The following is a 10692-nucleotide window of genomic DNA, read 5'->3' as shown; positions in this document are numbered from 1 at the left end:
CCCCTCCCCTTCTCTTTTCTGTGTTTTGAAACAGTCTCTTTATATCCATGGGTATCTTGGAACTTAGAGATCTGCCTCTCTCAGCCTCTGGAGTGCCCAGTTACTACCTCTTAGCTACTGATAGCATAAAAAGATTACATGATTCCTTGGAGAAATGCTCATTCAGAGGTTGGGGAGGTGGATGTACAGAGAGAAGCCTACAGTATTAATTTGAGTGCTATATAGGCCATTTTCTTTAATGTCAATGCAGTTAACTTAGAAATTAATGAATAAACTAGATTTGCTGGTATATTCTTATAATCCTACTCTTAGGAGCAGGAAGAGCCGGATAAATTTGACCCCAGCCTGTTCCACTCAGTGAATTCTAGGCTAGCTAGAGCTGCTTAGCGAGATAGTCTGGAAAACATCATCTACAACAAAGCACAAAGAGAAAAATAAAAACAAAAACAGTGAATAAGAAAGTAAAACTTGGTTAATTGTGAAAGTTTTTAAAACTCCTAAATAATTTGAGCATTAACAGGATCTCATCTCAGTCAGAACCTATAGAATGTTGTTAGTAGTGCTGTATTTTAAACAATTAAGGCAAGTTGAGTTAACAAATATTAGGAATTCTAAAATTTTAATTCTCAAATTCTAAATTCTGTTAATTTAAATACAGCACAGACTTAAGAAAATAAGCGTATCAAGTGAAACTAAGTACTTCAAAATAGTAGACATTTTTTTTTATTCATTGTTGACCTGAGAGTGGTTGCTTGTGAATGACTTCACTATATCTGGGGTTAGTAATTAATGATCTAGGGTCATCTGTATAAGTGTCTGGATGTTGGCTCAGACCTTGCTTGTTCTCCACATAGCCTAGTCCTCAGTGGTTCAGTGTTTACATGGTTGCAGAAAGAACATTAGGAGGGGACAGTCTTAAACCATCGGAGTATTTTCAAGCTTTCTACTTTAATGTGCCCCTGCCAAGGCAAGTCGCACAGCTCCACCTCTGCTCAGCACAGACTGTACTACAGATGTGGAAATGGGGAGGGGGATCTTGTCGTCGTTTAACCCCCCCACACTTGGTCAGATGGGCAGTGTAGGTGTGGATTACCCCTTCTGAGTCAGCAAGATAGGAAAACCTGTTGAATTCTAAAAACAAATTAATCAGTAGCTAAAAACTACTGTAATTTCTTTCTTTTTTTGCAAGACAAAAGTAGTATTATAGGTGAGTACCAGCAGACATTCAAAAAAGCAGGTAATTCCAGTTTGTTAAATGATTTCAGATGTAAGAAAAGAAGATACACTTCCCAGTCAGTTCCTTATGAAACAAGAAAAAACATCACTGGAGCACCAAATGATGCTTGTCATCTGGTTCTACTTGGGGAAAGAGAGGAAGAAAATTCTAAACAAAAAATCTTAATAAACTGAGTCCAATAATACATAATTTAGAAAAATTTGGGAATGCTTGTCCTTGAATTAAAATGGTAGTTTAACGTTGAAAAATTGATTATTTCACCACATTTGCAGAGGAAAGTGTAAAGTTGATAAAAGAGGAACATAATTTTTTTTTAAAGATTTATTTATTTATTATATATGAGTACACTGTAGCTGTCTTCAGACACACCAGAAGATGGCATCAGATCTCATTACAGATGGTTGTGAGCCACCATGTGGTTGCTGGGATTTGAACTCAGAACCTCTGGAAGTGCAGTCAGTGCTCTTAACTACTGAGCCATCTCTCCAGCCGCAAGAGGAACATAATTTGATGATAATATTCACTCATGATTGAAAAGAAACCTAACAACTTAGTTATAAAAAGGTTTTTTTCTGCCCAGTGTGGTGGTGGCATGTGATACTATCCTGGCACTCTGAAGGCAGGGGCAGCCACATCTATTTGAGTCTGAGGCCAGCCTGTTAGGCATAGCAAGATCCAGGCCTGTTGGGGTCTACTTACTCTACTAGTGAGACACTGTCTCTCAAAATAAAGTATCAGGAATGTTCTTCCTAACTAGACAAGGGTACACTTACCTGTACAACACCTGGTTGTAGATAATGTCCAAGTACTGTCCTAAGAGTGGGGAATGTATGTCTCTACCTGGAATAGTAGGAGTAATGCATAAGATTCCTGAAAGGGTGCTCGCTTCGGCAGCACATATACTAAAATTGGAACGATACAGAGAAGATTAGCATGGCCCCTGCGCAAGGATGACACGCAAATTCGTGAAGAAAAAAAAAAAAAAAGATTCCTGAAAGGCTTTGGAAGTGTAACTTTTCAGGTGCTAAGAAGCTGGACTAAACCAGCATGAAAATAGAGGGAATCAATGTTAGAATAGTTTGGGGAAGAGGTATATCTTAAGGTTTCTAAACATATGACTGAAGCAACTTGGGGGGAAGAGTTTATTTCATCTTCTAGCCTGTCAGTTACCTAGGGAAGTCGTTAGGAACTGAAGTAGAGGCCATAGAGGCGTGTTGCTTGCTTACTGGTGTGGCTTGGTTGCTCTCCTGCTTTCTTAGAGCACCCAAGACCACCAGCCTATAGGTAGTATTTCTAGCAGTGACCTAGACTCTCTCAAATTAACCACCAATCAAGATAATGCTCCATAGTCTTGTCTGTAGACAAATTTTATAGAGGTATTTTCTTAACTGAGAGTTCCTGTAGTTTGTATCAAGTTGACAGAAAACTAGCTGGGGTTATAGTTGTGCTGAAAGTTGATTTGTTTAAATCTTTAAATGGAGTAAGTTGTTAGCTTCTTGGAAGCAATTTCAAATTTGTAGTTTGGAAGTTAAAGTTGAAAGAATAATACAAAACCACTGTACACTAATGGTAGATTAGATTTCACAAGCAGTGCCAAAGGGATATTGGTTTTTCCCTACAGCAGACTAGGGCACACACAGAATTAATTTGTCCTTTACTATTGGTAGTATATTTTGTCAGTTGGCCAAGTATGCCATCTGAAGGCTACATATATGGCTTAGTGGTAGAGTGTTTGCCTAGCATTTACAAAGCTCCAGGTTCAGTCCCTGGTAACCATCTCATAACAAAACAAAATCAAACAGTGCCACCTACCATTTTCTTTTTACTGTATGTTAGTATGTAAGTATATATTCTGTGTGAGGCCACTTATATAAATATCAGTGGCTTTGCCATCTATGAAGTACTGTAGTTTAAAAAATAACTAGTGTTGGTTATTTGTATAGTTACTAAGAAAGAATGTTGTAAAAGTGGGAATGTGCTAATGACTGTATAAATATCATTGTGTTTAAATGTGCAGGGAAATATACACAGAACAAAAGTTGATGTTATGCATGTATATGCAGTTTTCATTTTTTTTTTGATCCTAATTTTTCCATGAATATTGAGGCCTCTTCAATAACTGCTGTCATCAAATACATTCACAAATATTGGGCCACAGAAGTATATTCAAATTTTAAGTTGAAAAGTTACTTACTGTTACTGTTAAATAATACTTGAAATAGCATAGTTACTGTTCTGAACAATTGGGTGCCCTGAAATGGAAGATGAGAAGAATTCTTGTTTGTGAAATTCATGTAGCAAGAGTTTAATCTGGACTGGCAAAATGGTCAGGCAGTAAGCATACTTGCAGTTACTGGAGGCACAAGCCTGACTACCTGGATCTCATAAGTGGGCAAGAGAGAGCCAAATCCCCAAAGTTTTTCTCTGACCTCTTCAATATGTGCACTGTGGCTCATGCCTCAAATAGTAATGACTCTGATGATAGTAGTAGCAGTAGTAGTAGCAGCAGCAGTAAAGGAAGTAAATAAAAGTTTAGTCTGAAATGATGCTAATTTATGTGACATTTAATATATTCTTATTACACTCCCAACTTGCAGTGAGGCATTGCTATCTATCCTTAAGCTGTTCTTGCTGTCTTCTTGCTGTTAGCATTGGGTAGGTAGAAACTGCTTGATGCATAGTACTGTACCCCAGGTAAACCCTCACAGTGTTGGTCAGAACAGGTGGTGCTTGGTGAATTGGGGATGGGATGACACAGGAGCAGTGGAGTTAAACAGGTTGTTGTTAATTTTGGCACCAAAGACAGCTTCGTAACAACAGTCTTCATGAGTTCTTAAGCTTTTGTTGATTGTCTTTCAGAACAAAAGAGATGAACACTTATTGAAAAAGAGAAATGTTCCCCAAGAAGAAAGCTTAGAAGATTCAGATGTTGATGCTGATTTTAAAGCAGTAAGTTACCTGTGTGTTTATAATACACCTGTAAACATTTTTGTTATAACCAGGGGAACATTATTTTAAATTTAAGAAAAAATTGATGATGGTAATGACAAGGCATGTTAAATCATTACCAGATAGACTAATAGTTTTGTTAATATTCTCTACTGAACTATCTTTGTTTCTTTTTAAGCAAAATGTAACACTAGAAGCTATATTACAGGTATGTTATTAATTTAATACTGTCATTCTGAAATGTTTTGAAATAGTTTCTTTCTTTCTTTCGTTCTTTCTTTTTTTTTTTTTTTTTTTTAATGTCTGAAATATATACTTGTTGTTGCAGAATGCCACAAGTGATAATCCTGTAGTCCAGTTGAATGCTGTGCAGGCAGCAAGGTAAGAGATGATCCATACCTCCCTTGGATGTCACAGCTTACCGTGTAGAAGTGGGGTAGTGTGATATGTTTATGTTTGTAGTTTGGGAGCCGTAGCAATTAATTTCTTCTTCTTTTTTTTTAATAGGAAACTATTATCCAGTGACAGAAATCCACCAATTGATGACCTAATAAAATCTGGGATTTTACCAATTCTAGTCAAATGTCTAGAAAGGGATGATAAGTAAGTTTGAATTTGCCTACTCACTTTCTTCAGTTAACTTAAAATTTAAAATTGATATTTTACCAAAGGGTTCGATGATGTTTTGCATTTACTAAGCTTGGATTTGTTTTATTTTTAAGGTTCTATAGACTAAACTCATGCCTTGAGCATTCACAGCAGGTTCTCTGCCACTGAGCTATTTATCCTTACCCTCTGTCTTCTAAGTTGTTCTATATTTCTGTGCAGTTTTCTTCCCGTGATGGTATTTAAACATCACAAATAGTGTTTGAGTCACTGTGTGCCTATGATTCTATATATAGATTAGCCTCATGACTAGTCAGCATAAATGGTTTCCAGGACCATGTGGCTTGTCCTTACCCTGGGAATAGCCCAGCTGATCACTGACCCTTTGGCTGGTCTTTAATAGCACTCCAGCAGTGGTAAGTTATCCCATATCAGGTGAGGGCACTCTGTGCTTACCCAGAAGAGAAGGGAAGTGCAGTCCTTGGTAACACATTAGCAAGCCATAGCCACAAGGTGTTTCCAACATTTTTGGTGGATATTGGTTGTATAAGGTTGCTTTCAACCTGTTCCTCCCACCTCCCACCACCACCCCACACACAGGGAGACAGAGGATGGAAAGGGTATGGAAGAGTAACCTAAAATTAAAGCTATGCTTTAGGTTGTAAAAGCTAATTGTGTGGAAAAATCAAAGACATGGTAAGGTTAGTTACATTGTTTTCTTAAAGGTAAGTTAAACTAAACCAGGTTGAGTATGTAATAAGATAGTAGACTAAGTACATAGTCTTAAGTCATCTCAAGAGATAGTATTAACTTTGCTGTGAGGTCTTGAAAATCTTAGTCTCTTTGGGATCAAGAGGTATTTTCATTAAAATGTACTTAATATCTTAAAACCTGCTATATAGTTTCCATATCAGGGTTTATTTGAGTAAAGATACATTTTATTCCAGCTATTTAAAAGATTAAGTTCCATCTTACATCTACCACTAAGGCTCCTTTTTGTTTTTGGTTTCCGAGTTTGTTCCTCCCACTCCTGTCTGTTTGTTCTAGTCTTTGACATGAGATTTATTTGTGAGGATATGTCTGTGAAACAAAAAATAGGACAAAATATAAAAATTTACCAATAACTTTAGAACTGTTACCCAGGGTGTGGTAATGCTTTATATGTGATAGCGGCTTCGTGATGTCTCTTGGGACGCTATGGTAACAGTATAAAAGGTCATGTTAGACTCACAGCCATGTAGGCCCTGGTCGGAATCTAGACGTGCTGCTAACCAGAGCACAGCTGACTTTTGAACCTCAGACGTTTCATATGTGAAAACTAGGTGGTTGTGAGGCAATGTGCAGCATTTGTACAAACTAGTCTGTATTGTTTATTTGCTTCATTCAGCCGTTTTTATATCTTGCTTTTTCACATGACTTTTGGAAGATTTACCTTGGCCCTGCAAGTTTTATCTTCCCATTTTCCCATTCATGGCCCCCATTTCCAGTACTTTGTCACACTCCTTAACTGCTTATTAACATTTTCCACTTCCAGTTTGTGGTAGTACCTATATCTATCATCTGTCACTTCTTGTCTCACCATCCTTTTAATGTTCCTAGCCCCCTGTCTGCCTCTCATACCTTCTATTCCCTGCCTTCTGCCAGAATTGATGGTGTCAGCTCTGGTCTATTCTATTTTCTGTTTACTCTTTCTGAAATGGAATGTGCATTTCCCATCTACACTGCTGCTGTATTTGATCATTTCCTTACTTTCTTCAGTGTTTATATAGACAGATTTTTTCTTATTCCTTAGTTTTCAGCTCAGTTTTTTGCTAGCTATCTGCTTTCCTACTCCAGTGTTCTTTCTGCCATTATATTCTTCTAGCTATCTGTGTTACTTCTTTTAATAGATCTGTCCTATACCAGTCTTTAATCACTTTTATCCATTTTACATGCCATTGACTCTGACTCCAATCCCTCCCTTCCCACCCCACTACTGGATCCTCATACAGAACAGGCAGGTATTCAGGTACGGGACTGTATCTCTTGCCAGTGCTTTTGCCTTGAGATGTGATCTTATTCGTTGACCTGGGTGGGCCACTTTGAATTTGCTTTGTAACTCAGGCCATCCTTTGTATCAAAAATTTTACTGTTTTATTTTTTCCAGTGTTTTTCCTTTTTTCTGTCTGTCTTTCTCTTTTTGTTCTCTCCCACCCCTCTTTTTCTGGAGACAGGGTTCTTAATGTGTATCCCTGGCTGGCCTAGAATTCACTATGTAAACTAGGCTAGCCTCCAACTCATAAAGATCCATCCGCCAAATGCTGGGATTAAAGGTGTGTGTTATCACGCCTGGCTTTACTCCCCTTCTCAGTGGAATAAATTCTAAGATCTGAAGCTTAGAATTTGACATAGACGGTGCTTCCTGCCCTCCCAACATTTATGTACATAGCTTCATTTCTGTACATCCTTAGCTTTCTTAATCATCTGTACATCATTCCACCTGTGGTATCCTTTTAAATGTAGGTTGTCAGTACCTACCTTTTAAAATCCAATTTAGGAAAGCAAATTAGCTTTTTACTTTTTTCGTTACTTCTACAACTGACTCATAATGCTTTATCTGAGGAATTATTCAGGTCGTAATGTAGCAGTTTGTAATATAGCCCGGATGGTGTGGTGAACTATGGTGGGTTCCAGTTTTAAGACTAGTCTTGAGTCTGCAGCTGGGATTAAAGTGAGATTGTAAGGGTCAGGGCATAAAGTCATGATTCGTTCATTAGCCATCTATGGACAAGGACGAATCAAGAGATGTTGTGTCTGACTGCTGACCTCTCAGTGGGCATAAGAGGGCAGTTTATAGCGCCTGCTTTGGGAAGCAGTCAGATGGTGAGTCAGATGTGATGTATGCAGCTGGTGATGGATATAGCAAAGTGATAACGGTGGTGGTTACATGTCTAAAAAGATTTTTTTTTTTTTTAACAGTCCTTCATTACAGTTTGAAGCTGCTTGGGCACTGACTAATATAGCATCAGGAACTTCTGCACAGACTCAAGCTGTTGTACAGTCTAGTAAGTCAAATCTTTTCCTTAAAAATGATTATAATAGTTTTTATACTAAAAACTGATTTTTACCTTAGAATATTTTGAAATGGGTATAAATTTTTATGTTACTTTAATGATTTTTTTTAATCTTTTTGGTATTATTAAACTGTTACAAAATAACTGTAATTTTGGAACAAAAAAGAGAATAGACTTTATGTTTCTGGGTAGAGACCATATCCTAGTAACAGGACTTGAAATATCTTGTTTAGTACCTTTTAAGTATGCTGAGTAGCTTAGGCCTTTCATGTTATATCATATAGTTGTTTTGGAGTAGGGTTTGGTGGGGAAGGTCTTGCTGTGTAACCAGATCTGGTCTTTGAGCATTTCGTGTGGTTCCAGCCTGACCTTAAACTCAGGATATTCCTGCTTCAGCATTGCGTGCTGGCGTTACAGATGTGTTTTATACCTGGCTCACATACCACTGTATGTGATTAGTTTTTTTTTTAAATTGTGAGACAGTCTTTACTATGTAGACTTGGCTTATCTGAAACTTGTTGTGTAAACTAGGCTGGCCTTAAACGCACAGAGATCAGCCTGCCTTTGCCTTCTGAGTGCTGGGATTAAAGGTGTGTGTCACACACCTTGCTTATTTCAAGTAAATTCCTATGATTTCGTAGCTGAAGTTACTACAGCTCTTAAAACCTTTTCCAACTTGGTGTTGTAGTAGTGAACATGTTTTAATAGAAATTCGAAGGTAAAGTTAACTATATGGCATTTTATTTTCATCGTTTCCATTTTAAACTGAATTTACCAGTGATGGAAATAAAAAATGCCTTGAATATTAGTTTTTTAAAAAGATATGCTGGAGTTGACCATGTGTCCCCAGTTGTACTCCTAGATGAAGTGGGAGAGAAAGCGTGTATAGGATGCTCACAGATCATCAGGTCACAGTTTCTCAGAAGTTCACTGTTAATAAGTCAGTACAGTGTATGGAACTGAATACTGACTAATGATCTAGAAGAATAAAGCAATCATAGTGTGAAATAGATGAAATTGGAAGCCAAACATTTAAAAGTAAAAATCATGTGCCTGTGATTTCATTTCTCTGAAATATCCAGAATAGACAAGTCAGTACATAGAAAAGGCAAGCTTTTTAATGATTGCCTGGATTTTGGGGAGCTGAGTAACAAGAGTAAATGGATGCTGATTGCTAGAGATAGGAGAGCTCTTCGAGGGGTGATGAACATGTAAAGCTGGGTTGTAGTAGTGACTGCAGGTCTTCGATACAGTGATACATTCTGCTAAAGTTTGAATTATTTGTAATAAAAAGGTCAAGTTAAGTGTCTAGTGTACAGATAAAGCTAAATAATCTAGAGCTAGCACAGAGTACAAGTTTAAGAAAAGTAAACTTAGGCTGATGGTAGGTATAAGGTATAACAGAGTAAGGAAGTTAGGGGCTAGAGAGATGGCTCCACAGTTAAGAGCATTGACTGCCTTTCCTTGACACAGGTTTCATTCCCATATACATGGTAGTTTTAGGAAACTAGACACCCTCTTCTGGCCTCCATAGGCACTTGTGGTACAAAGACACATACATGTGGGCAAAACACCTATACATATTAAAAATAAAATAAAGATAGAATAATAAATACGATTGCTTTAAATGATTTGGTAAATCTGATTAATTGGTTAATCCTGTCTTAGGCATTGGGATTACATTGAAAGTTAAGGATTATGCTTTTGAAAAATACATGTTTGGAATAGGAACTTTTAAAAAATCAATTACAGGGAAGATTTTGTGCTGCCCCCCCTTTTTTTTTGTTAAGTTAATGGCATAATAGCATGCTTTAGGTTCTGTTTGATGTTGTATTGCTCAACTATTACCAAGTTAAAAGTACTGATACTACTTGTTTTTATGTATTCATGCCAGATGTGTGCAGTGAACTGTAATTGGTCAGTTATAGTGTGTATCTGACTCTTGAATATTTTATTAACTTACTTTGGTTGAAATCTGTGAATACATTAGATAACCAGTTTTTCTTACATACAGATGCAGTACCACTTTTTCTGCGACTCCTCCATTCCCCACATCAGAATGTTTGTGAACAAGCGGTGTGGGCTTTGGGAAACATTATAGGTAAGTTGAATTTAGGTTTGAAAGGCTTTAGTTTGAGAATCTTAAATTAACTTTTTTCCCACATTGGCATAGCCATTACACACTATGTTTCCTCTGAATTTCATGTGAGTTGACTGTATTCATAAACTTCTAAGGTGGCACTTAAGTGTAAAAGACACAAAAGGATATATCATTTGTGTCAGTAGTGATTAAATTTGTGTTCTCCAAATCAAAATCGTGGGAAGTAATGCTTGATGTCTGTCTGGTGAGGAAACATAGAGCATCAGTGTCCCAACATGAGCCATTGCACACATTTCAGACTTTCTCATCCTGACTGTGATTTTTTTTTTAAATACAATTTTCATTTCTGTAGGTGATGGTCCTCAATGTAGAGATTATGTCATATCACTGGGAGTTGTCAAACCTCTTCTGTCCTTCATCAATCCCTCCATTCCCATCACCTTCCTTCGGAACGTCACATGGGTCATTGTCAATCTCTGCAGGAATAAAGACCCCCCACCGCCTATGGAAACAGTTCAGGAGGTAAATGCAGAATTGTAAGGCGAGATGGTTTGTTTCCCTGTTTATACTTTAGGTATTCTTGCACAGGGAAAATATAATGAGCATATTCTGATTTTGTTGAAAGTTTGAAGGTTCTTCTGTTTTTAAGGATAACACACCATATGTCAAAGTTGAGTGTTGTTCAGTAGTAAAAGGAATGTCTGTCCATTCTAATGCTTGCTTTTAAATGATGCTTCGTGAAGAGA

At 37.3% G+C, this 10692-nt stretch overlaps 1 protein-coding gene and 1 non-coding gene across 2 annotated transcripts in view; both read left to right on the top strand.

The window, feature by feature from the left end:
* The window catches only part of Kpna3 (karyopherin subunit alpha 3), a 70021-nt gene that overhangs the window by 41906 nt on the left and 17423 nt on the right, over positions 1-10692 (top strand). Inside the window, exons 3-9 of the mRNA XM_028758713.1 lie at positions 4097-4186; positions 4365-4394; positions 4515-4567; positions 4694-4789; positions 7751-7836; positions 9860-9946; positions 10299-10468. Of these exons, the coding sequence (XP_028614546.1) occupies positions 4097-4186; positions 4365-4394; positions 4515-4567; positions 4694-4789; positions 7751-7836; positions 9860-9946; positions 10299-10468 (612 nt within the window). The remainder of the gene's footprint in view (positions 1-4096; positions 4187-4364; positions 4395-4514; positions 4568-4693; positions 4790-7750; positions 7837-9859; positions 9947-10298; positions 10469-10692) is intronic.
* LOC114613545 lies at positions 2116-2222 on the top strand. The gene has a single exon (XR_003710193.1). It is a non-coding gene; the product is annotated as a U6 spliceosomal RNA (small nuclear RNA).

This window comes from Grammomys surdaster, unplaced genomic scaffold, assembly GCF_004785775.1.
Source record: "Grammomys surdaster isolate TR1022 unplaced genomic scaffold, NIH_TR_1.0 126219, whole genome shotgun sequence".
In the NCBI taxonomy this organism is placed as follows: Eukaryota; Metazoa; Chordata; class Mammalia; order Rodentia; family Muridae; genus Grammomys; species Grammomys surdaster.
This window is presented reverse-complemented; position numbering and strand designations above follow the sequence as displayed.